The 25,813-nt window shown below is 42.2% G+C and overlaps 1 protein-coding gene across 3 annotated transcripts in view; it reads right to left on the reverse strand.

The window, feature by feature from the left end:
• The window catches only part of astn1 (astrotactin 1), a 302,993-nt gene that overhangs the window by 152,637 nt on the left and 124,543 nt on the right, over positions 1-25,813 (reverse strand). For 2 of the 3 annotated variants that reach the window (XM_003219851.3, XM_062977759.1), the window contains exons 3-5: positions 8,290-8,683; positions 7,026-7,199; positions 3,824-3,931 (exon numbers count right to left, since the gene is read on the reverse strand). In XM_003219851.3, coding sequence (XP_003219899.2) covers positions 3,824-3,931; positions 7,026-7,199; positions 8,290-8,683 — 676 coding nt within the window. The remainder of the gene's footprint in view (positions 1-3,823; positions 3,932-7,025; positions 7,200-8,289; positions 8,684-25,813) is intronic. The other variant, XM_008108949.2, reaches the window with a different exon arrangement.

A 25,813-nucleotide genomic window follows, 5' to 3' on the forward strand; every position in this document is an offset into this window, starting at 1 on the left:
CCATCACAACAGATCCCATTCTGAAAAGCAGAATGGACAACAAGCACTAGGGTTACAGCTGGAGCAAAAGATTCCAGTGTTTGCTCTATCATAGCAATGTCTATGCCAGCTTCAAATGACAATAATAATCATAATTTTGAAAGTTTGTAAGGTTCCAGTGACTGCAAGAAGATGATGGATTAGCCCATCTGTGACAGCAGAGATCATGATTTAAAATGTACTTGAGATCAGCTTTATTTTTAAATGTTTTAATCAACAGGAGTGGGTACTCTAAACATATGCAAATTGTTCATTATGTGCTTCAAATTAACTTCCCTTATGGCGATCCTATCACAATATTTGAGCGGATGTGATTTGCCAAGCATCACCTACTGGGTTTCCATGCCAGAATGGGAAACTGAATACTGGCCTCCTGAGGCCCTAATCCAACACTCAAATCACTACATCATGCTGGCTTCCCAAAGCTTACTCAACATTTCAGGAAGTATATTTCTAATTGAAACTGTAACTGACCCAAATCCATTTGTTTCAACTTCAAATATGCATCAAGTTTTCATTGTTTCAATATTTTTCTAATTATATTGTTAGGCAACCTGGATGTTATTTTCAGAAAATAACATTCAATAAATTCCCATTTTATCCCAGATTGCAGAAAATGTACAAACCAAGTGCAGGAAATAGAAATGGTTCTCTCATTCATCATAGTTCAGAGTCAAATCTTTGTCAAATGCTGGTATTTTGTGAGCGTACACTGGCATTGACCTATGGTGTGGATTGCCCACTTGCAACATGGATGTTACATGTGGAGAAGGAATAAGGATTTCAATTGTGCCTGGGTAGAAATAGAAAGGCCCGCAAACTTGAGTATGACATCGTATGTATCTACATGATATGTGTGAGCAAGCAGACCAATGTTAGCCCACTTGCAACTGGCCCAAAGCTGTAAAAATAGAACACAGGGCCCATCAAACACCAGTCAGATGACTTTGTCTGACCTGTTTCTTCAGCTTGGCATAGACTCTGTCCTATTTGTGTCTAGCCATAAAAAAATAGAGAGAGGGGAAATCCCAAAGAAACAGAGAGCTTCTTTTGCAATGCAGTACTAATAAGCATTATATGGAGCCCCCAATGGTGTAGTGGATTAAAGCCTTGTGACTTGAAGGTTGGGTTGCTGATCTGCAAGCTGCCAGGTTCGAATCTCACCCGGGGAGAATGCAGATGAGCTCCCTCTATCAGCTCCAGCTCCATGCGGGGACATGAGAGAAGCCTCCCACAAGGATAATAAAACATCAAAATATCCGGGCGTCCCCTGGGCAAAGTCCTTGCAGACGGCCAATTCTCTCACACCAGAAGCGACTTTCTCAAGTCACTCCTGACACAAAAAAAAGCATTATATTTTATAATAAAGTTTGACTGAACTAATGACATTTAAAAATGAATCTGCACTCACTTTTCTTTGTGAGGAACACAATTCTAGTTGATGCATTTCTCACAGGTCCCATTTACATTGTCATTCATATAAAAAAGATTATCTGCTTTGAACTGAATTATATTAGTCTACACTTTCATATATTCTGGTTTGAAGCAGATAATATGGATTTTATATGGCAGTGTAGATGGGGCCACAGTTCCACATCCTCTTCCATCCACACAACAATAGTCATGGGCAACCTAAGTACAGGTTGTCAATTTATTCACGGCACTCACTATAGAGCCAAGCAAGAGTCTATGGACAATTCAAACTGAACTGGGCTTCTTGCCTCATGATATCTACTGTGAAAATGAAGCTGCCCATACCAACCTCTAGGGAGCTGCACTGGAGACAATTAAGGAATATAGGCTATTTTAACAGAGCTTTCCCTGGTACCCTCTGGCAGCTTCAGAGAGCAAACACAGGCTCATCTACACTGCCATATAATGAAGGTTTAAGTGTAGACTCATAATTCAGATCAATGCAATTGAATTGCATTATATGGGTCTATACCAGGCATGGGCAAACCAGCTGACCAGCTGTTAGGAATTGCGGGAGTTGAGGTTCAAAACACTTGGAGAGCCAAAGTTTGCCCATGCCTGGTCTACACTGACCACATAATGCAATTTGAAAGTTATAGCAGTGCAGATGGAGTTACAAAAGACAACTGGGGCCTAGATCCTCTAAGTCAGTAGTTCTCAACCTGTGGGTTCCCAGGTGTTTTGGCCTACAACTCCCAGAAATCCCAGCCAGTTTACCAGCTGTTAGGATTTCTGGGAGGGCCAAAACATCTGGGGACCCACAGGCTGAGAACCACTGCTCTAAGTACAGTCAGATAACATAACAGGACCTTCTTCCTAATTTTGCCTTTGGAAAGCAAATTGATTCACTCACAATCAGCCCAGTTCTACAAATCTTCAATGCTCCATTCACAATAGTACTACTGCGTGCTCGTAATCACAAAGGCCATGGACTCCCAATTCTAGCAAGCCATTATAATTACAGAGACAGTAAGGAATTGAGGTCTGGTGGCCAGAATGCAACATCAGATCTCCTGGTGCCTTCATAGGAGCAATTTTGAGGCGCCACAGATTTTCGTTGCCTAAATGAAACTTGAGGTAAATTAAAAAAGTGATGCTAAGGTGAAACATTTCTAAGAATATAGGAATGTTCATGGAAGTTTCAATATGGTTTGGAAGATTTGGAGGTGTAATATACAAAGCATTGATAGAAAGAGCACTCAGTGTTATCAGTAATATTATATGATGCAGATGTGAAACATAAATGTATTACTCCAAAGTGGAAGTCAATTCTTTACATATTTAATTCATGCCCTTCCCTGTCCTTTCCATAGGCTGGTTTCTCCATGACAACCAGTTCCTTGACACAGTAAAGTCAGGTGCCTTAGGGATATGCAACATGCAAGGAGACAAGACAGGGCTTGGGTTTCAAAGACCTCACCGAGACAGCTCATGCAGAGAGAAATCTATCATAGAAATGTGTTTATTGGTCTGGAAAAGATGATGGATTGTGTCAGCTCTGCTGGGAGCCCTTCTTCAAGGGAAGGCTTCAAATAATGTAGATTTTACATTCTGATTTTTATTTACATCTACATTTATCCACAGCAATGGTTTTCAAACTTTCTTCCTTGAGGAAACTCTTTCCAGATCAAATCATGCACTGAGAAAAAATGAAGGGCAAAATACTGGCTTCAGATACATGGTGTTTTGGTGACGAACAGAAAGCATGGGAAAGATGTGCCATCAATCAACTGTTAGTATTGCTGGAAAGAAAATTTGCAGGGGTAACCTAATGGAGGGAGAAGACATTTCAAAACCATAAATCCTGCGGTGTGAGGGGAATTAGAGTGGCAAGAAGCTGGTGATCACACTATGTAACAAAATTTGGATAATTTTCTGTTCCTGGTTTGAAAGTGTTATTTCCTGTTTGATTGTGCAGTACTTGCTTTGAAAGTAGCTGTTATGCCCCATAAACTTTGTTTATGTGGCTGCCACAAACTATATTGAATTGGTTGAGACTCTATGAGATATTCATTGAAAAATTATAGCAAAACGTGTTGCAGGATGGTCTGCAACAACCAAGTTTTTGCAGTTTAATAAACATTTTCTGTATTTTTATGATATAACCAATTAGGAAATGACATTTATAACCCAGGAACAAAAATTGTGTTACACAGTGTTATTATTCCCATGAAGCATGTGCAGAGTGTCAGGCCTGCAATCACCACACGAAAGGCAAGTGTGGCCTTGAAGGACCCCTAAGCACTGTCTTGAAAAGCTTCCCCTTGAGAGCCTTGCCCAATGCAACTACTATTGCTTTACTGTCACTTACCCCTGCTGCGGCGCCTGCTTCGTGATGGATCTGTGTAAAATGTCAGCTGGGGATCGTTGTCCGCCTCCGTCCCAGAATCCCCTTCAGGGTTCAGAAATGCAGAGCCAGCTACATATTTGAAAAAGCAGAAACAAAACAATTGCTAACATTACCTGTGAGGTGTAATACATACTTTTTTACCATTGCATACTGCACTGGTATTTCCCACTGAAATTGCAGACTGAACCTTACTGGGTTTTTCTCCAGACTGTATTTGATGGTGGTCTTTGGCCTATCAGGCTACATATTAATAAGAGTTCCATGTTCTAGTTCCCTTCATCATTTTTTAAAGCAAAGCTGAGAGTCAAGGTATTGGGAGAATAGTTGAGGAGAGCAGTTTATGCTTTCCGCCCTGTCACTTTACCTGTCACTTCCCTCGAGAGCTGCTTTTTCACCCAAGAAGGAAAAGGTATGTTAGCATTACATGTCCTCTCCATATTTTCCCATGTAGGAGAAAGGTCAAATGGGAGATAGAGATTTGGAGATGGAAAATGCCCCCCTCCCCTCCCAAAGAATAGGTGGGCATGTTAAAAGACCCTTCACATACAACTTCCACAAGTTGCTTAGAGTTAAAATAAAACACAGAAGAGAAAAACTCATTCACTTTGACATGTAGGTTAAGCCTTAGGCTTCCAAGAGGAAAGGCAAAGCAAAGGGGAAAAGTTCAGTTACAACAGGCTATGAGACATGCCTGAATGTATTAGAGGAAGAGGAAGCTGAGATGTGGATACGTTCAGGATATTACAACAAGCTCTGACTACACAGAGGCCACAATTAGAAGCAGAATCTAATATGCACTGTCACTACTTCTGTTTAGTGAAATAACTTAATAATCTTAGGGTAAATACAATTCAGAATCACTATGTGGGCCTAAGGGTCTGGCAAATTGACAATATAAACCCAATGGTCCTAATTAGCAAAGACAAGGCTACCACAAATTTGACCAGTCCTTATCTCTACATCGATACCCTCAAATTTTATCCAATTATTTACTGGGTTTTCCTTTAAAACAATGTAATGAAATTGGTCACTATGATTTCACATTTACAGATAAAATACTAATACTGCTATGTTACTTACTAAACTCAGTAGATAACTTCGGTAATATTTAGGGTTTTTTCCCCAACTCTCACAAGAGATTTGGAGACTGCTCTCAGCCAAATACAGATACTTTATAGCATTTCACTTGTCCACATTTGACCCAAAGCAGTCAAGGATCTGGGACTGGACACTGAAATGCCAGAAAGCATTGTCTAATGGGATATGGTTTAGCATTTGCTTACAAAACCAGCACAGCTATGTTGTGATCACTTTCTAGATTGTAAGATTATCTATTCTTAGGTTCTATAGGATAAGGGTGTGATATAAATGAGATAAACAATAAACTTCATTTGAAGGCACCCTCCACAAGGGCAATCCTAACCAATCAGAGGCCATTTTAGAGCTCTCAACAATTTTGTATTTAATAATCATCCTTGAAAAATCATCCAGGAGAAGAGAACCCCACTTTGAGTCCACTTCACATCTCCAAATCACAGTACCCCATTTCTGGTCCATGTACACTTGTGACCAGAACAGAACTTGAGAGACACTAGAGGCTGACAGTTCTGATGTCAATTGGGTGCCACAGTGTTCTGTCTTGGGCCTAGTGCTATTCAACATCCTTATCAATGATTTGGATGATGGAAGAGAGGGCATACTTATCAAATTTGCAAGTGACACCAAATTGAAAGTGAATGCTAGTACCCCAGAACAGAGGTTCTCAAAGTGTGCTCTGTGGAGCCCCTTAAAGCCAAAAGCCTTTTCCCCTCAGCTCTCTCACCACCAAAGCAATTTTCCCTCAGACATCTGTTTTGGGTGCCTTGATTGTGCATTTCCTGAATAGCAGAATTGGGTTGGACTGGATGGCCCCTGGGGTTACTCCCATTAGCATTATCATCATTATTGTTATTATCGCAAAGGCTGGGTGGCCTTTGATTGTGCCTTTCCAGGATGGCAGAAGGGGACTGAACTGGATGACCCCTGAGGTAGTCTACTGAAATACTGTTAAGCTTATGTTGGTTAAAATCATTCTTCATTTTAAATACTGTATTGGTCTTTCTTTCTTTCTTTCTTTCCTTCTTTCTTTCTGCATTACAAATGAGATATGTGCAGTGTGCATAGGAATTTGTTCATTTTTTTTCAATTAGTTCACACAAACACTCTCTATCCATCTGCCACTGGCCCAGCCCATCTGTCAAATTTTCAAAATTTTGCCCATGCCTGCTATATATACATTATATATAATAGATTATAATATATAAACATTTCTTGGGACTCCACAAAAAAACTTTGCTTCAAAAAGGGCTCTGTGGCTGAAAAGGTTTGAGAACCCCTGCCCCAGAGGACAGGGACAGAATCCAAAATTACATTGATAGATGAGATAGTTGGGCCAAAACTAACAAAATGAACTTCAACATGTACGACACTACATTAAGCAGAAAAAATGAAATGCACAGATATAAGAAGGGTGACATTGGCTAGAAAACAATACATGTAAAAAGGAACTAGGAGTCTTGGGCCTCTTCCACACAGCTATATAACATCCACATTGAATGGGATAATATTTATTTATTTATTTATTTTATTATTTAAACTTATATGCCGCCACTCCCCTAGGGCTCGGGGCGGCTTACAAGAAAGGCTAAAATCTAACCATTCTTTAAAATATCTTTTAAAAAAAATCCCAATATGGCAGTGTGGACTCAGATAATTCAGTTCAAAGCAATTACTGTGGATTATTCTGGGTTATATGGCTGTGTGGAACGGCCCTTACTAGACTACAAGCTGAAAATGTCAACAGTGTGATGTGGCAGTTTAAAAAGTCAATATTTTTCTAGATTGCATAAATAAGAGTATAGTATTTTTCTCAGTAACTACAAGCTACAAAACACAAATGGTACATCCATGTTATAGGGAGGCTATCCCTGAATGTTAGGTGCTGGTGACAAACAATAGGGGAGCCGCATTGCTTTCAACCCTTCAAAACCAAACCTGGACCAAGTTATACAATCACTTAATGGTGATTGGTGGAATCTGTGGTTTGTCCCCACACTCTCTGGATTCAAACCCAGGAAATGAACCATCCCCATATTAACTTAAAGGAAGATATTCCAGGTGGTACCTCGAGACTTGTTATTGATCCGCTTGCGCTGGCTACTGGAGGTATGAGAGAGCAGTGTAGCCTGTTGATGGTTGGAGTCCACAGGGCTGGTGGCAATGATATTATCCTTGTACTTGTTCATCAAGGACAGCTTGGCATTGTCACTTCCTGAACAGGAAGAATTTAAGGCAAAAACTTTGAGAAAAGGAGACAAAAAACAAGAATGGGAAAGAGAAAGGGGAGTAGGGAAGAAAGAGAAAATATTCATTTCCAGCTATCCAAGTAATCATATTAAGATAATCTCTAGGAGCAGAGAAACTAGAAACAGGAGTTCAGATCCCAATACTATAAACAGCCATTATATGATCAAAGTATTTTTCCAGTCCTACACACAGCTCAGTATCAATTCCTCAAGCTGACCAATTCAAAAGAATCATTGGATAGCTAAAAGCAATCCCCCAAAATAATTCAATAAAATCTTAACAAATTGTGATTGCTAAAGATACTGTTGCTGACCATTCCCACAACTTTCCCACTGCTCCGGGCCAAAGTAGGCATTTTATTATTTCTTCTTGGCCTTATAGAGCTTTGTGCACAGGCGTTTGTTTGTCCCATTAATAGCTATGATGTGAAGGGCAGACTAGAACTATGTTATATAGGAGAGGGCTCAAACTGCTTTTCCCTGGAGAAAATATTACAGGAAAGGAGATTCCACTTGAACATTAAGAAGAAGTTCCTGACTGTGAGAGCTGTTCAACAGTGGAAATCTCTGTCTCAGAGTCTGGTTGAGGCTCTTCCTTTGGAGGCTTTTAAACAGACTGGACTGGGGTATTTTGATTGTGCTTTTCCTGCATGGCAGGGGTTGGACTAGATGGCCCATGTGGTCTCTTCCAAATCTATGATTCTATGTGATCCACTTTGCCATGCCTGCAATTCAGAATGGGAGGAAATCTTCCAAATAATCCAGGGTCACTTTGATAGCTGTCAAACATATACGAACTTTGATAACTGTTAATACTTTGCCAAGCTGCACATTTAGCTAATAACCCATATTATCTTACTCTAAGTGCTATTTTAGTGAGATTCCCTTCCAAAGATGAGAGGGAATATGTCACAATAAATTTGTGGAACCATTTATGAGCATTATGTTGGGTTGTGACATTGAGGCATGATATAGAGAGAATGAAGGAGATTGACTTGTAATGGAGCATGCAAGCAAAAGAATCCAACCTTTCACATCGTAATGCTGTAGGGAGCTACACACAGAATTGTGACTATGCCCCACCTGGCGTGAGATCCATGCTTGACTTCTCATTGCAGCCCTGCAGTGAGTCCAGCGTTCTGGTGACCTGGCTCGCAAAGTCTTCGCCACCATTCATGCACTCCCGCTGAAGGTGGTGGCGCAAGTCGGTGATGTCATACTCATAGCCATCCAGGATGGGGGTCTCTCGAATGCTCAGAGTCCCACTGGAGTTATGGCCCTGCACGCGAGCGTTACGTAAGCTCTCACGGCCATGCCCCCCAATCAGCACTGAAGGGATGTAGTGAATCTCATTGGCTGCCTCAGCACTGGCACTCTTCTGAGGTTGGGGAACTCGGCGGCGCTTGCACCAACGCCGGCGGGTGTAGAGGATCATCACCAGGCACAAGATGGAAAGCAGCAATGCGATCATGCCCCCCTATGGAAATCAAAATGAAAGGAGCTCAAACTACCTGAAGAAAAGGCATAAAAGAATGCCAGCACAGTCAAAAGTTTTGTCTTATACACAACTTCACTCATTATGTGACTTCCAATTTTAATCCCAACTAGAACAGACATGCAAAATCAATGGAACTTAAAAGATGATAATTTCACTTTATTTTAATGGCTTTACTCTTCTTGGGACAAAAATTGGATTTGTCCAACAGGGTATGCCTTGGAATTTGACACCCAAGTAATTCCACCTTTTATAAAAGAGCCAGCTTCTATTATAAAAGTTTTCATAGAAAAATATGGATGTCATTAGCTGTGAACAGTTCAAGTTACGGTAATGAGAACAGCCCAAAACATGACATTTTTTATAGCAGCCGGCACATCTTTATGAAATGCATAAATGCCAAGAGACAAGTTTATACTCCTCCTCCAGATAGATATGAATGCTTGTGCTAGCATATCATAGGCTTAATATAAAAATACAATTATATTTGTGGCTGTTGCTTTTTAAACCAAATGTTCAGTGAACTCTTATGCTATTCCCCCATGTCTGAACTGTATTGATGAACCCAAAGTTAAAATCTAATAATTTTTTTTAAAAAACCAGAAATCAGAACAGAGCTCATGAAAGCTCTGCATCAATAGTGAACAAAATTTTAATATTCAGCATACCATATATATCTTAGTTTAATGGAATCAGGACACTCCTGGAGCCAGGATGCACAGCATCATTGTAACAAATGGGGATGGCGCTTGTCAGCAGTCCCTATCAATTTCAAAGGTGGCTGAGCAGCAAAAGCCTCCTGCTGGGCTGAGCACTGTGTCTTCAATACTGCTTGAGAGTGGGTTTTCAAGAAAGCAAATGTATAATTAGCACCAAAAATACAAGTAGAATTGCTGGATATTTGGTGTGGAATCCTGATGGTACTTAGAATTAGGTTTGCGCACTGATCTGTTTTAGCTGTTTTCCTTCAGCTTTTTTGGTTTGTTCACCTTCTCTGGATGACTGTAACAGCAAGGGCTCAACTGCCATGTTTTTTTCACCCAAAATGGCTCAGTGGCTGCCAGGCACGGCTTCTTCCCTTCTATTCGAGAGTAGGCGGCACATGCTTCCTTAACCCCATTGCTCAAGCCCAGGCTCCCTTGAAATGAAGAAAGGAAAAGAGCCCAGGAAGGGTGCTTTCTTAACCCTTGAGTCTCTTTTAAGAGAGAATAAGCAGGATACAAACAGGTAAATAAATAAGCCTTGTGTAAATCCTATTGAACACATGGTTGGAGCTACCAAGAGTCCTTAGGGTCTCCTACCTTTCCTTCCCCCCTTCCTGCCTAGCTGTTGGGAGAGGCAAAAGATCTGGACTGGGCTTTGATGTGGGAAAGGATAGGGGAACCCATCAGTTCCCCATTTGCCCCTCTTCTTATTTACCTCCTTTTACTCCTCTTCTTATGGGGGGAAAGTGAAATGGGGTTCCCTCCCAAGACCACACTTCTGTCCTCCCCATAGCACTCCCCATGGGGTGAACTACACCTCCCATCACCCACAATAGGAACAAAAGTATCGCCCATCAAGCTAGAGCCTGCCTAAGAGCAAGTCCTTCCAGATCTCCTGGGAAGGTAGAGAATGAAGAAAAAGTGGTCTTGGAGCCCATTCCCCCCCAAGATCCCTTCTATGGCTCTTCACAATGTTCCCGCTAAATGCCGAGAAGTTGTAAAAGGAAGCGTCTCCCTCCTGCAGCACCCTCTGAATGGGTATCAGCCCGAGACAGGAGACTCTCCCAGTCCCCATTAAGGCCCCTTCTTTTAAATTCCGGAACCCCCTTCCCCCCCCCCCTTACCGTAAGGAAAGGAAAGCATCCCAGGAAGCGTGCTTCCTTATCCCCATTCCTCAAACCCAAGCTCTCTTGAAGGGAAGAAAGAAAAGGGTCCCAGGAAGGGTGCTTCCTTAACCCTGTTGCTCAAATCCAGGTTCCCTTGAAGGGAAGAAAGAAAAGGGTCCTAGGAACGAACAGCGAAACCTTGTAAGTTCCCCATTGCTGCCAATTGGTTGGATCTTCCTGGATCTTTCAGCTCCCTAGTTGAAAACTGATTTTTAATTAACCGATTTTCAGGAAGCTCCCGAAAATGGATCTGGGTATCCAACAAAATTCAGATGCCAAAAACGGACTGCCCTCCAGACGAATTGCGCAAGCCTAGCTGGATACCTACACTGGCATAGATGGTGGCATCATGATGAGAGGGGCCACAGATGCTGCAGATATTAAGGGAGTGAGGAATAGGCTGCTCAGAGATGAAAGATTTGATTGACCTTTCTTGGTGGCTTCTGTGCTACCATATAAAAAAGGCAACTGCTAGTACAGAGCACCAACAGGATGTTGGCCCAGACTGCTAATTTCACTAATCTCATATCTGGAGGCAGCTGCTAACACCAATCTAGTACATCTGCACTCAATTCAAAGGAAGTCCTACACATTCAAATGTCCACTTCAACATATTCTCAGTGTCCCACTTCAAATTTCATTTTGTGAATGGGTAGCAGCATCTGCATCTAGAAATATGGGCATGAGAGACAGATGCTAGCTTTCTGTTCTACATTACTGTGAAAGGGACACTTCTGACCCAACCAGTTCTTCATAGGCACAACTAAAGCTGGGTCGTGGTCAAAGTCCTGCCATGCTGCACTGTAGGAAATTAGTGTGAAAAAGTCAAAGAGCATCCATCCAACTGCCTAGGCAAAAAGCTTGCCACTCATACATGAACACTATCCCAAACAAATACCAATTGTAAGAAAAATGGTTGTGAATAAGCAAGACAAATATACAAACAGTGAAAGGCAGTGGGGGGTTCACAAACAATTTTGCAGCTTCATAAATGTCTAGCAGCAAAAAGCAAACCAGAGACATGTAGGTGCACAAACCATTACTGAATTTTAGCTGGATGGAACAAGAAAGAGCTCTAGTCTGAGAAGATTTTCTTTCCTTTAAATCTTGAAAGACGGGCAATAGAAATATATAGAAATAAATGAAAATAATAGACAACTAACAATTTCATGTCTATTCTTGGCTGTGTTCCCTCCCTCCACCCTGCTTCCTTTATATGCAATGGGCAAGCTTGATAAAATACAATAATAACCATTATATCTTCTATTGCAGGAGGGGGGCATTAAGTGAGAGCTACTACATGTGCAACAAAAGCTACAGTTGGAATGTATTTTCTAATGGTTATTATATTTCTAGCTCTCCGCTCTCATCCTGTGGAGCGCAGCCTAATAAGAAAAGAATGCTTCTGTTCTTCCTTAAGGAAAATAAAAGTCCAACAAATAAAGTTGAAGAAAGGCAGGCTTAAATACTGAGATCCAAATATGGATCTGTCACCTTTACAGACTCAAAGTCTTTGACATTCATGCAATTTTGCAGGTCTTCATAGCATCACACTAGAAAAAGAAAAACACATCAGATACAACCTGATACAGAAGTGGGAAAATATTTTGAAAGCTGGTCAAACGACTGACTTCCAAAATGCACTCATTAGACAGGAGGGAAGCTGACAACTACTGACAGCAGAAAACTGATGGTTCTGTCTGAGAGCATGAGGGCAGCGGCAACAAAGACTGCCCATGCAGTGAGTTGGCTGCCTCTCTCTCAAACCTTGGACTTAATGTAGGCAGGAGAATGGGGACTGTGAGAAGTTTGTCATGAATGTTGGAAGGGGGGGGGGGCGGTGATCTCTTCACAGCTTAAAGGGTTTTTAGAGTATGTTAACTGATATTAGAAGGGAAAGTACTTTCTTCAGTCCTAATTAATATCTTGAAGGACCTGGAGGGAGGCAAAATATTAGGGTCAAGAGATTCCCACACTGTCCTGGATGCTATTTGCTTTGAGGATTCAGCTTTCATCATTTGCCTCAATGATGAAGTAATCCCTCAACCCTCTCTAGACAACATTTAAGATGCAAAGGGACCAGAGTAATTTCACCAAATCACAGAATTATACCGTTGGAAGGGGTTCCATAAATCATAAAATCTACACCCACCCACCCCCACTCAGTGCAGTTTAAAGCATCTTTCAAAGAGAAAGTGCATTTATGACTGCCAGATTCTCATCAACTGCACATCCAATTATACAAAGCTCCTCCCCATTTTAGGATAGGGAAGCAAATGGGGAAAACTACTCCCTCGTCCTATTGCATGGCTCAGGTACAAGGCTGACCTATAAAGCCAACCTTTAATAATAATAGTAATAATAATAATTATTACTACACAGCACAGACAGCAGCAGATACTCCAGCAACACTTGGAATGGTGGAACAGATTGAACCAGAATAAAGTGTGGAGCTTTTGCAAGAATTTGAAGAACCAGCACTTGAAACACATGTTGAACAACCAGGAACCTTGACAGCAAGACAACAAGAGTTCAAGGATAGGATCATGGCTCATGTTGCAGCAAATGCAATAAGAAAGTGGCTCCCAACTCTAAAAACAGTGCCCAAGAGACACCAGGCGCCTCTCATGAAAGATGTGAATACAGTACTCTCCACTGTCCAAATAACATCAATTGAACAAACAAACCAGTTTGGCTACAGTGCAGCAGTGATAGTAACAGAAGAGCTTGGGCTCCTACAACCAAAGCAGCCCCAAAGAAAATCGACTGGAAAACCAAAGTGGAAGGTCAGGCTAGAGTTGAAAATCAAGAAACTTAGATCAGATGCAAGTAACCTGAAAAATATGAAAGAGAAGAAATTGAAGAATGACAAAATCAAGCAATACCTGATCAGAAAGTACTGGCTGAACACCAGAAAAATTGAAGAAGCTTTGGAAATCGTGAAAGAACAAATTACAGCAACAGCCAGGAAAATTGAAAGATATGAAGCCAGAATCATCCAGTACAGACAAAATCAACTGTTTCAATCAGACCAAAGACGATTCTACCAGAGCCTGAACCAAACAACAGACACAGTAACCATAAAACCAGAGAAAACTGTAACAATGAAGTTCTGGAAAGAGCTTTGGGAAAATAATAAGAACTACAACAAAAACACTGGGTGGGTAAAAGAGTTTGAAGGAAAATTCTCACAGAACAAAATGGAACAGATGGAAATAACAACTGAAATGATCAGCAAACGAGTGCAAAAAGTCAAAAATTGGACATCGCCTGGTAGTGATCAACTTCATGGATTTTGGCTCAAACATCTGATTAGTTTACATGGAAAAATAGCCCAACAATTCAATGAGATGCTGCAGAAAGGAAGTATCAGTGAATGGCTAACAACTGGAAGAACATACCTGATACAAAAGGATCCAGCAAAAGGAGCAGCACCAGGAAACTATAGGCCAATAACATGTCTGCCCACTATGTTTAAACTACTGACTGACATCATAGCTGACAGAATTCAAGATTATCTTGAAGAAAAAAACATCTTGCCAGATGAACAGAAAGGCAACAAACGGAAAAGCAGGGGCACAAAAGACCAGTTATTGACAAAATGATTTTGGAGAACTGTAAAAGCCGAAAAGCTTATCTTCACATGACATGGATTGACTACAAAAAGGCCTTTGACTCACTCCCACACAGCTGGATCATCAAGTGCCTGGATGCCATCGGGATTTGTAAAAACGTTGGCACCTTTATTGAAAACATGATGGAGCACTGGAAAACTGAACTGTTTGTTGGAAATGAAAGCTATGGACTTATCAACATCAGAAGAGGAATTTTCCAGGAAGATTCATTGTCCCCTCTGCTTTTCATTACTGCAATGATCCCTCTGTCAACAATCTTAACAAAAAACCAATCTCGGCTATCAAACATCTAAGAAATCTCACAAAATTTCACATCTGATGTACATGGATGACCTGAAACTGTATGGGAAAATGGAAACTGAAATCCAGTCTCTGACCAACACTGTCCGAATTTTTAGTACTGATGATGTCAGAATGGGACACCTGGCAACTAGGATGAAGAAGAGAAGATCACCCTTTTCTTGCTGGTCACATGGGTGTCCTATTCTGGCATCAGCAGAGCTATCCACAACAGCAAGGAGATCAGATGGAACTCCATGACCAGCAAGGAGAAGCGGTGGCAGTGACACAGCCATGCTCTATCCCCTTTCCTTGCAATGAAAGGGTGATGGCACCAGTGCACAGTCTGGACAGCAAATGGGTCCCAACTGGAATCAATCCCACTGTCCTGATTTCCCCAAAGCAAATGAATATTCCAGAGGTTCCAGCAACTCTGGAGTATCTCCTGATTGTTAAAAGCAGGAAAAGATCAGGTTACACACACAAACACACAAAACCAACCCTGCAATATTCACCAGAGGCTATTGTGCATCAAGAAGGCAGCCAGTACATGATTTTTGGTTAATGTAGGCAAGCCCTCAGTCATACAATTGTGGTTTTTGCTTTTATAAAGAGAAAGGAAGAGATCCATTTGTATTTTAATAATGTTATTCAATCCCCTTGTGCAGTCAAACCCTTTGCTGTGGTTATAACTTTCAGAAATGCAAAATAGGTGTCAAGGACAGAACGCCACAAGATTCAAAGTAACAGAGTTTATTAGATTACAGAACTCAAAAATGCCCGTAAAACACAAGGGCCAGGCAGTTTTTGCCTTTAGGAGCAAAAAGGGGCAAAAGTAAATGTTCAAAAGATAAACCGGATTAAACCGGAGTTTAATCCGGGTAAAAACAAACTGCTTGCGTCAGCCTGGGTATAAACGAAACGAAAGCCAAGGAACAAAAGATACAAAGAATGCAACTAATTGGCAGCAGATTCCTCTCTGCTGCCAACACTGTGCTTAGAGTAACTTGCGTCGCTCCCCCACACACACAGCAGACAGGATCTCCAACACGAGTAATTCAGCCAAGGATTGTAGCAGTTGAGTAGACCAGTTCCGTTCCGTAGATCAAAGCCAGAAGCAGACGTTTGTAGTTTTTCCAAGTCCAAGAAGGGGGGGGAAGACAAGCCGTGGTCAGTTCAGTCCGAGTTCTCAAAGCAGGAGATGGCGTCCGTCAAGAAGACGACGGAAGGTCAAGGTCATAGTACAGGAAAGCACACAAGTCTTCAGGGAAGCGTCCCACACACACACGGATCCCAAGCGTTTGCCCAGATTACCTTGCCCAACGCAATTTGCAATTGCTCTCAAGCCCCATTTTATGCCAGTTACAAATCTTCATCACTGTCAGCTGTCCTCCTTAACCCGGGCGTTTCCTCATCACTTTCCTCGTCAGAGCTGGAACACCTCTGACTACGCCCAACAGCATCTCCAGCTGTGGATCCCGTCCCATCCCTCCAGCTAAACCATGGGTCTAATCCTGAAGGTCCCCATTCATCTTCTGTCCCATCATGGCCAGTGGCACCCACTTCCTCCCTTACCCGAGTCCAATCCATCTCATCCTCCTCTGAGCTAACCAGCCCCTCCTCCATTCTCTCCGTAAACCCTTCGAAAGACTCCTCGTCAGATGGTGCTGCAAATATGTCTCGCAGTCTTTTTCTCTCTCGCTCCTCGAGAGTATCTGACTCTCGAGGAGTCTTACGCCCACGTCTGTCAGTAACAGAGCCATGAGGCTCAATCATAACACTATCCCCTCTCACAAAGGCCTCCTCCCCCGATGGCGGAGAAGTGGCAGTGATACCTTCCGCTATAGCACCACGACGACTAGAGGTATCAAGTTTCAACAGCGAACGATGAAAGACTGGATGGACCTTTAAACTAGACGGTAAACGCAAACGAAACGCAACAGAAGAAATCTTTTTAACGATAGGAAAGGGACCCAAATACCGAGGCGCAAACTTTCCCCCAGCCTGTTTAATATGTTTGGAAGATAACCACACCAAATCCCCTTCTTCCAACTCCTCCCCTGCCTGCCTGTGGCGGTCAGCCTGAGTCTTTTGCGTTGCCTTAGCTTCCAACAGTAAGCGACGGGCAACATCATGCAATGCAGCCATTTCCGAAGAGCGGTACACAGGGTCCGAAGAGACCACATTGGTCGACGGCGCCACACCTCCCCGTGGGTGAAAACCATAAGTTAGCTCAAATGGCGTATGCTGACTAGACGTGTGCACCGCATTGTTGTAAGCAAATTCCGCCACCGGTAACCACTTTACCCAAGCCGTGGGTTGATCTAAACAAAAACAACGCAGATACTGCTCTAAGAGCCCATTAACCCGTTCCGACTGTCCATCCGTTTGCGGATGGAAAGCTGAAGACACGTTTAACTTAGTCCCCAAACACTCATGGAAGTGTTTCCAAAAGCGTGACACAAATTGCGGAGCCCTATCTGAAATAATCACCTCGGGTGCTCCGTGCAAACGATAGATGTGCTTTGTAAATAGTAAGGCCAACGTAGGGGCCGCCGGAATGGTTGAACAAGGAATAAAATGAGCCAGTTTACTAAATAAATCCACCACCACCCAAATACAAGTATAACCCCCAGACTTAGGCAAATCTGAAATAAAATCCATGGAAATGATTTGCCATGGCCTCTCCGGAACAGGTAAAGACGATAACAACCCTCTAGGGCGCCCAACAGGCGTCTTACTCTGCTGACAAACGGCGCAGCTGTCACAAAAGCGCAGAATGTCTTGCCGCATCTTTGGCCACCAGTAGCTCCTGGTGATAAGCTGTACGGTCTTGAACCTGCCAAAGTGCCCAGCCATGGGTTCGTCATGGTGGGCTCTAATCACCTCCAACCTGAGGGTCCCTACTGGTACGTAAACCTGCCCCCTACGCACCAATACCCCGTCTTGATCCTGGAGATGCGGCAGTATGGTACGGTTACCTGCAGAGAGCAGCATCAGTTGCTCCTGAGTCCACACATCATCCTTCTGAGCCTCAAGGATCTGGTCATGTAACCCAAGCTCATTATCTACAACACACAGAGAGGCAGTAGGCAAGATGGTCTGACATACTACCTGCTCATTGGTCTTAAATTCCGGCTTGCGGGATAAAGCATCGGCCCGCAAGTTTGCCTTCCCCTCCACGAACTGCACCTTGAAGTTAAACCTGGAGAAAAACAAAGCCCAGCGGATTTGACGCTGGTTTAACTTCTTTGCTGTTTGCAAGTGCTCTAAGTTCTTGTGATCAGATCTGACCACGATCTGGTGCCGTGCCCCTTCAAGCCAGTGCCGCCACACCTCAAACGCCACCTTAATCGCCAACAACTCCTTCTCCCATATGGTATAGTTCTGCTCGAAGGGTGTTAGTTGCCGCGAGTAAAATCCACAGGGACGCAAGGTCCCTGAGGAATCCTTCTGAGACAATACAGCCCCCAACGCGTAGCTAGAAGCGTCCGCTTCTACCACGAACGGTCTGTCAACATCAGGATGGGTTAGTATGTTGTCCGATTGAAAACTAGACTTTAGTTGTAGAAACGCCTCGTGAGCTTCCCGTCCCCACACAAATGGCTGTTTCTTGCGCAGAAGCTGCGTCAAAGGTACCGTGAGCTTTGCAAAATTCGGAATAAACTCCCGGTAGTAATTAGCGAAACCCAAGAACCTTTGTACATCCTTCTTAGTCTTCAGCTCCTGCCATGAGTTGACGGCGTCAACCTTATGTGGGTCCATTTTAAGTTCCCTACCTGACACTACATGACCTAGGAACTCCACTTCAGGCACATGAAAGACGCACTTGGAAGCCTTGGCGAAAAGCCCATTAGCCCGCAGTCGGTGCAGAACCTGCTTGACATGTTGACGATGTTCTTTCTCGTCCTTAGAAAAAATCAAGATATCATCCAAATAAATCACTAAAAATTGATCAATTAGGTCCCTGAACACATCGTTCATGAACCTCTGGAATACCGCAGGAGCATTACAAAGCCCAAAAGGCATGACTCGGAACTCGTGGCATCCGAAACACGTGTTAAATGCCGTCTTCCATTCATCCCCTTCCCGTATACGGATTAAGTTATAGGCCCCCCGCAGGTCAAGCTTGGTAAAGACCTTAGCCCCTTGCACCCTTGATAACAGTTCCGAGATTAAAGGGAGCGGGTACCTATCCCGAATGGTGTATTTGTTTAGGATCCGATAGTCACAGACCAGCCTAAGTTCCCCAGTCTTTTTGGCTACAAAGAATACTGGTGCCGCAGTTGGAGAACTAGATGGGCGAATAAACCCCTTGGCTAAATTTTCATCTAGAAACTCCCGCAAAGCTTGCCTTTCCGGTACAGTCAAGGCATACAGCCTCCCTGCTGGCAGTTTCGCACCTTCTGCCAACTTGATGGCGCAATCATATGGCCTGTGCGGTGGTAATTTGTCCGCTTCTCTTTTACAAAATACATCAGAGAACTCCCCATACTCAGCAGGCACTCCCTCCATATCAGAATGAGTAACATTTAGAGTGCAACAATCCTGCCTCTTTAAGATCACTTTACGTGTTGCCCAATCTACTTGTGGGTTTACTACAGCTAGCCAATCCATCCCCAGGATCACATCATATCTAGGCAAGCTCGTAATATCCCACACAAACGTTCCCGTTACTCCCTGCACCTCCCACGTTACTGCTGAGGTTTCATGGTTAACCACCCCAGTCTCCAGCAGTCTCCCATCTGCTCCTTCCACCCACACGTCGCATGCCTTGCGCACTCTAGGAATGCCATGCTTCTTAGCAAACTCAATATCTACATAGGAGACCGTAGCCCCTGAGTCCAGCAGTGCCAAAGTAGAAACAAGTTCCCTTCCCCCAACAGATAATGTAATGGGTACGAAAACATGCTTCCTCCCCTCAGTTGACTGCTTGAGGAGCCCTAGTGCGTTGGACTCACGTCGCACTAGGGCTGGCCTTTTCCCGAAAGCTGGGAAGGTTTCACATTACAATTTTTGGCAAAATGCCCAGCATTCCCACAGTACAAACACAAGCCCAGCTGCCTCCTACGGCTCTTTTCCTCTGTAGACAGCTTTTTAAAGACCCCAAGCTCCATGGGCTCTTCCCCCATCACCACAGGTGCCCTGGTTACATGCATGGGTGGCGCACACATTGCTTTTGAGTGTTTACGAGCCTCGAACCTTGCGTCTAAACGCAGCACCTTAGCTACTAAGGCGTCCCAGCTTTCAGCCGGCTCCAAGCGTGCTAATTCATCCTGGAGCATATCACTTAACCCGGCAGTAAATAAAAGCATGAATGCATTTTCCCCCCAATCCAGCTGGTGGCGATACAGGTTAAACTTATTTAAGTAATCCAAAACAGTCCCCTTTCCCTGTTTCAACCGATACAGAGCCCACCCAGCGTTCTCCGTGCGGAGAGGATCCCCAAAAGTATCAGTTAACAACTTTTTGAAATTATTCAAATTGTCCTTGACTGGGTCATTTCCCAAAATTAAATTAGTGGCCCATTGTCCTGCGGGACCGGTCAACAAACTCAAAATAAAGGCCACCTTGCTAGTGTCTGTAGGAAAAGCATGAGCACTGAGCTGAGAAAAATAAAGCTCCACTTGTGCCAAAAAGGTTGGCAACTTGCACCTGGTTCCGTCAAAGCGTTCAGGAGTCAAAACATGTCCTTTCACAGCCTGAGCTGTTTGGCTAACGGTAAAAGCCGTTTGCAATTGGTCTACTTTGGCCCGTAACTCATCCATCGTCTTCCTGACGGGTTTATTGCTGCAATAAACTTTTTATGGGCGTTGGGCAATCTGTCAAGGACAGAACGCCACAAGATTCAAAGTAACAGAGTTTATTAGATTACAGAACTCAAAAATGCCCGTAAAACACAAGGGCCAGGCAGTTTTTGCCTTTAGGAGCAAAAAGGGGCAAAAGTAAATGTTCAAAAGATAAACCGGATTAAACCGGAGTTTAATCCGGGTAAAAACAAACTGCTTGCGTCAGCCTGGGTATAAACGAAACGAAAGCCAAGGAACAAAAGATACAAAGAATGCAACTAATTGGCAGCAGATTCCTCTCTGCTGCCAACACTGTGCTTAGAGTAACTTGCGTCGCTCCCCCACACACACAGCAGACAGGATCTCCAACACGAGTAATTCAGCCAAGGATTGTAGCAGTTGAGTAGACCAGTTCCGTTCCGTAGATCAAAGCCAGAAGCAGACGTTTGTAGTTTTTCCAAGTCCAAGAAGGGGGGGGGAAGACAAGCCGTGGTCAGTTCAGTCCGAGTTCTCAAAGCAGGAGATGGCGTCCGTCAAGAAGACGACGGAAGGTCAAGGTCATAGTACAGGAAAGCACACAAGTCTTCAGGGAAGCGTCCCACACACACACGGATCCCAAGCGTTTGCCCAGATTACCTTGCCCAACGCAATTTGCAATTGCTCTCAAGCCCCATTTTATGCCAGTTACAAATCTTCATCACTGTCAGCTGTCCTCCTTAACCCGGGCGTTTCCTCATCACTTTCCTCGTCAGAGCTGGAACACCTCTGACTACGCCCAACAGCATCTCCAGCTGTGGATCCCGTCCCATCCCTCCAGCTAAACCATGGGTCTAATCCTGAAGGTCCCCATTCATCTTCTGTCCCATCATGGCCAGTGGCACCCACTTCCTCCCTTACCCGAGTCCAATCCATCTCATCCTCCTCTGAGCTAACCAGCCCCTCCTCCATTCTCTCCGTAAACCCTTCGAAAGACTCCTCGTCAGATGGTGCTGCAAATATGTCTCGCAGTCTTTTTCTCTCTCGCTCCTCGAGAGTATCTGACTCTCGAGGAGTCTTACGCCCACGTCTGTCAGTAACAGAGCCATGAGGCTCAATCATAACAATAGGTACTCTCTGTTCTTTGACAATACTCTAAAAATGAAACTGCAATGAGGTATTTTTTCTACCCTTGCAAATCCAGGAGGATCCAGGAGGAAGCCATAAGCACCAAAGGTCATCTTAGATGCACACACACATCCCACACACTGGCTTTCACTGGCTGATTGGTGCAAGTCATAATGGCCAAATTCTATTGCATAGCAACCACTCATGCTCTTTAAAATGCAGATATTCTCCTATAAATGCCACACATTTATTCTGGACCAAAATTACCACCCACATAAAACTAACTTGAAAACCTTCTACTCTTATTTCACTGGTAACCTACAGGAAAGAGTGTAGGTGGTTTCATGCATAGCTCTAGAAAAATAATGAGTTTCTACCCATTTATGAGCAAAGAAATCTGTATGAAATTCTCAAAATGATGATACAGTTCCAGTAAAAACAGCTACCACTGTCAATATAGCTGAAGGATATGAAAAGAAACTGGGTAACATAGGATTAAAGAAACTTTTTCAGTGATAGGTAGGCTGTATTATTAGTCTGCTTTTTTATATACACTTTAAAAAGAATACAAATTTGGGTAAAGCACAGAGAGCAGAAAGATGATAAATATATCCAGATGACTAATAAAAGGTGACTGGAATTGGAAAAGAAGATGAAAAGGTGGTCATGATAATCATTTTTAAGTATCTACAAGTGTGTTCCATTAAAGGAGTTGAAGAAACATTTAGGAAAGAAGCAACAGTTTCAAGAGTCAGCAAAACTACTCATTAATAATACATAAATAATTGATTACCTAAATGTTCAAAATCTGTTGCATTGTTTATTTATCACATTCCAATCCTGCCCTTAGGACATTCACAGTAATATGTATCATTCTTTCACTGCCACTTCATTCATAAAACAACCTTTTAAGGTAAGTTGTAGTGAAGACTTATCTTCACTCCCTTATCATCTTACATAAAAAGTATTTTAACAAAACACAATATTTTAGAGTATTGGCTGACATGCTATGTGGATCATGCAATCACAAAATCCTAGTACTGGAAGGGATCTAGTGGTCATCTAGTCCAACCTCCTGACAGCACAGTACTCCATTGTTAAAGCATCCCTGAGAGGTGGCCACCTAATTCCCAAGAAATCGCTTTATATAAATATTCTTTTTTATAATTTGAATCTACTAGTTCTGGTCCTGTCCTCTGAAATAGCTTCCTTCAGTAGGTTCTATATGACAGTTCTTCAGATTTCAAACAACTGCTATCATATTAACATCAGTTTTCTCATCTCTAGCCTAAGCTTACTAAACTACTTCAATATCCCTAACAGGACTTGGCTTTGGTCATTCTCCTCTGGACACATTCTAACGTGTTCAATTTTTTTAAACTAGTGCCCAGATATAGACACATTATTATGCCAACTAAGGAGAATGGTACTATTACTTTCATTGTATTGTTCTATTCATGTGGCCTAAAATTACATTAACCTTTCACCATTGCATCATACTATTGATTTGTGTTAAACCTGTAGTCTACCAAAACTTCAAGATGATTTTCACACTATGTTAACACAGAAAGAATTGGAATAGATTCCAACACCACAAAAACAAAAACACATTTCTGCAAAAAATAACAATATTAAAAACTATGTGAAATGAAACACCCAGGTCAGCTGAGTTTTTCTTGGTAAACATTTTTTTAAAAAAAAAAACACTTGAAAGATTATTCTGACTTGAACTTCTGACTGCTGTTTTTAGACTACCAGCTTTGTTGACCCTGGACTGGAATTCTGGTTTGTTTGTTCCTGAATGGACTCCGAAACTTTGTTGGCATGACCACAGCAACTTGGATTCAGGATTTGGGATTTATCTTGCTCACAATGACTTTTGTGTATAAGTACCCTAATAATGCTAGCTTACAAAAACTCTAGCATTTGGAGATTTTTTTCTTTCAACATACCAAGAGACTTGGTTTGACTCTTCTGTTGCTTAGAAAACTTTTGTTTGTTTAACCTGAATTTGGCATAACATGGCACTAATCTTATTTCCCCTTCTCTCTCTCTCTCTCTGTTTTCCTATTCACACATGTTCAGTAATAAATTCTAAAAGCAACAACTTTTTAGCTTGCCTACAATAGGATTGAAGAGAGGAAAATTACACTCTTTCCAACTGAAGTTTATTTTATTTTATTTTTTTACTACAGATGCACTGATGCCATCTGACACCAAAAGTCTGTGTTTATCCATCCCTCCTCTCCCATCCTAGCAAAATCCTCCAGTTAGACAGAGGACAGGAAAGAAAGGGGGCAAGTAGGTACTGAAATGCTTTGCAAAATGAGCCTTCATTGGAAAAAATCACACATTTCTATAGAGGAAGAGCAACTGAACGGATGTATGATTCAATGGGCTAAAAATATTGGACAGAACATTGAGGTGGAGAGTTGGGAGAGAATGTGGTAAAAAGAACTAAAAGATATTCTAAGTTTTGACCTGAAAGAGAATTCCTATAGAATAATGTGCAGATGGTACCTGGCCCCAGTTAAATTGGCAAGGATTTACAAGGACACTGAACATTTATGTTGGAAATGTGAAACAAGACAATGTATTTTCTATCATATTTGGTGGAGAAAACAAAACAAGATTGGAGATGGATACAAGATTGGCTACAAGAGCTATTTAAATAAATAAATAAACTTTATTTACACTATCTCCTCGAAGGGACTCGGGGCTGCTCATAAAAGCACTCCAGGGTGCAGCATATAAAGTAAACAATACATAAGTATAAAAACAATAACACATAAAATAATAGCAACCATCCCAACAGACACACATAACATCATATAAAATAAAATTGTTCAAATTTATAAAAATGCAGAAACACATGCGGGTAAAACTGGCTGCCATCAATTAATGAACTAAAGTGCCAATGTGAATAGTTAATTCTCATATGGACCCATTTCAGTCGTCTAAAAGTCAAATGCCCATCTAAAACACCATGTTTTTAGGTTAGATCAAAAGGTTTGGAGAGTGGGGCTAATCTAATCTATCATGGTAGGGCATTCCAGAGCCGTGGAGCCACTACCCACCAACCATCCTTAAGACAGATTAGCATTAGATCCAATATTATTTTTACTGGGACTTCCAAAAGAACAAACAAAAATCATGAATTTCAAGTCAATACATTACATTGCAATGAGACAACTCTATGCAAAAATAAATTGGAAAAGAAATTGAGTGACACATTTTAGAACTGGAAGAAATTGACAGGTTATTTTGCTTGATTAAGAGGAAGTCAATTGACATATTTTAAAAGAATGGGAATCATTTATATCATTTATAAAGAAAAAGGAAAATGTGAAAATACTAATGTGTTTTGAAGTTTTTAAAAAATATAGTAAGGTAGAATGGGATAGGACGGATAGGATTATAACAATGTTTTCACTTTGTGTCTCTAAAGTGGGAGGTGGGAAGTCTATTTTAATCTTTATTATTTTTATTGTTTTTCAATGGGGAGGGTGGTCAAAACTAGTTTACACTGATGTATGTAGTGATATAAGTCAGAGGGGGGAAATTATTGTTTTTATACCCCCTCGATGGATAGTCACCTTATTGTGGTGAGGGGGCTTGTGTGTTCCAATGAACTTGTGGGCGTAACCGTCGGAGTCATGTACTCCCAGGAGGGGCCACAGGGGAAGTTCCAGACCAAGCACAATCCAAAGATCTGAAGACCTCAATGGCGGATCAGGTGGAAGATAACATGGTACCTCTTACAAGGGCTGTGAAAGCAGAAGAAGTCTGCAACAGATTGAAAAGCCACTGTCGTCATGTTAACCAGGCCACTGGTTGGGACCCTCACTCCATGAAGACTGCGTGTTGATCAGCTGTGCACCGACCTCCAAACATTAAAAAACTCACGCACAGGCATCTACCAAGAAAAAATAAAACCCTTGGAATGCCATCATACCCAGACAATGAGGGATCACCTAAGTAAGTAACTGTTTTTATAAATTGTATGATAATACTTATATTGGTGAAAAAAAATATAGATTACAGAAAACAAAAAGGGCATCTGTTTTTAGAGGCTTTGCTAACAGATATTTCTGTATTATTATGTAGCAGATTTTACAAGGAAGATGGAGTGGAGTCCTAGGAGTGGGCACAGCTCCTAAGGAACACTAATTACCTCGCCATAACAAAGAGCATGTAGTAGCTGCAAAGGCTGAGGTTGAAAGAACATCTTGGTGTAATGCACATTGGGGAAAGAGCCTTACGAGCCAAATCAGGTTTGAACTTCTGGAAGGAGACATTACATGGTGCCATTCAGCATCACTGCTGTTCAAAGAGCTTCCTGTCACTTAATGTAGGATTTGGCCCACCACACAGTCAATACACAGCCTCTGGGGCAAAAAGGTTATAAATGCTCATTGCTGTTTTGTTTTTACTG

Source organism: Anolis carolinensis, chromosome 4 (assembly GCF_035594765.1).
Source record: "Anolis carolinensis isolate JA03-04 chromosome 4, rAnoCar3.1.pri, whole genome shotgun sequence".
In the NCBI taxonomy this organism is placed as follows: Eukaryota; Metazoa; Chordata; class Lepidosauria; order Squamata; family Dactyloidae; genus Anolis; species Anolis carolinensis.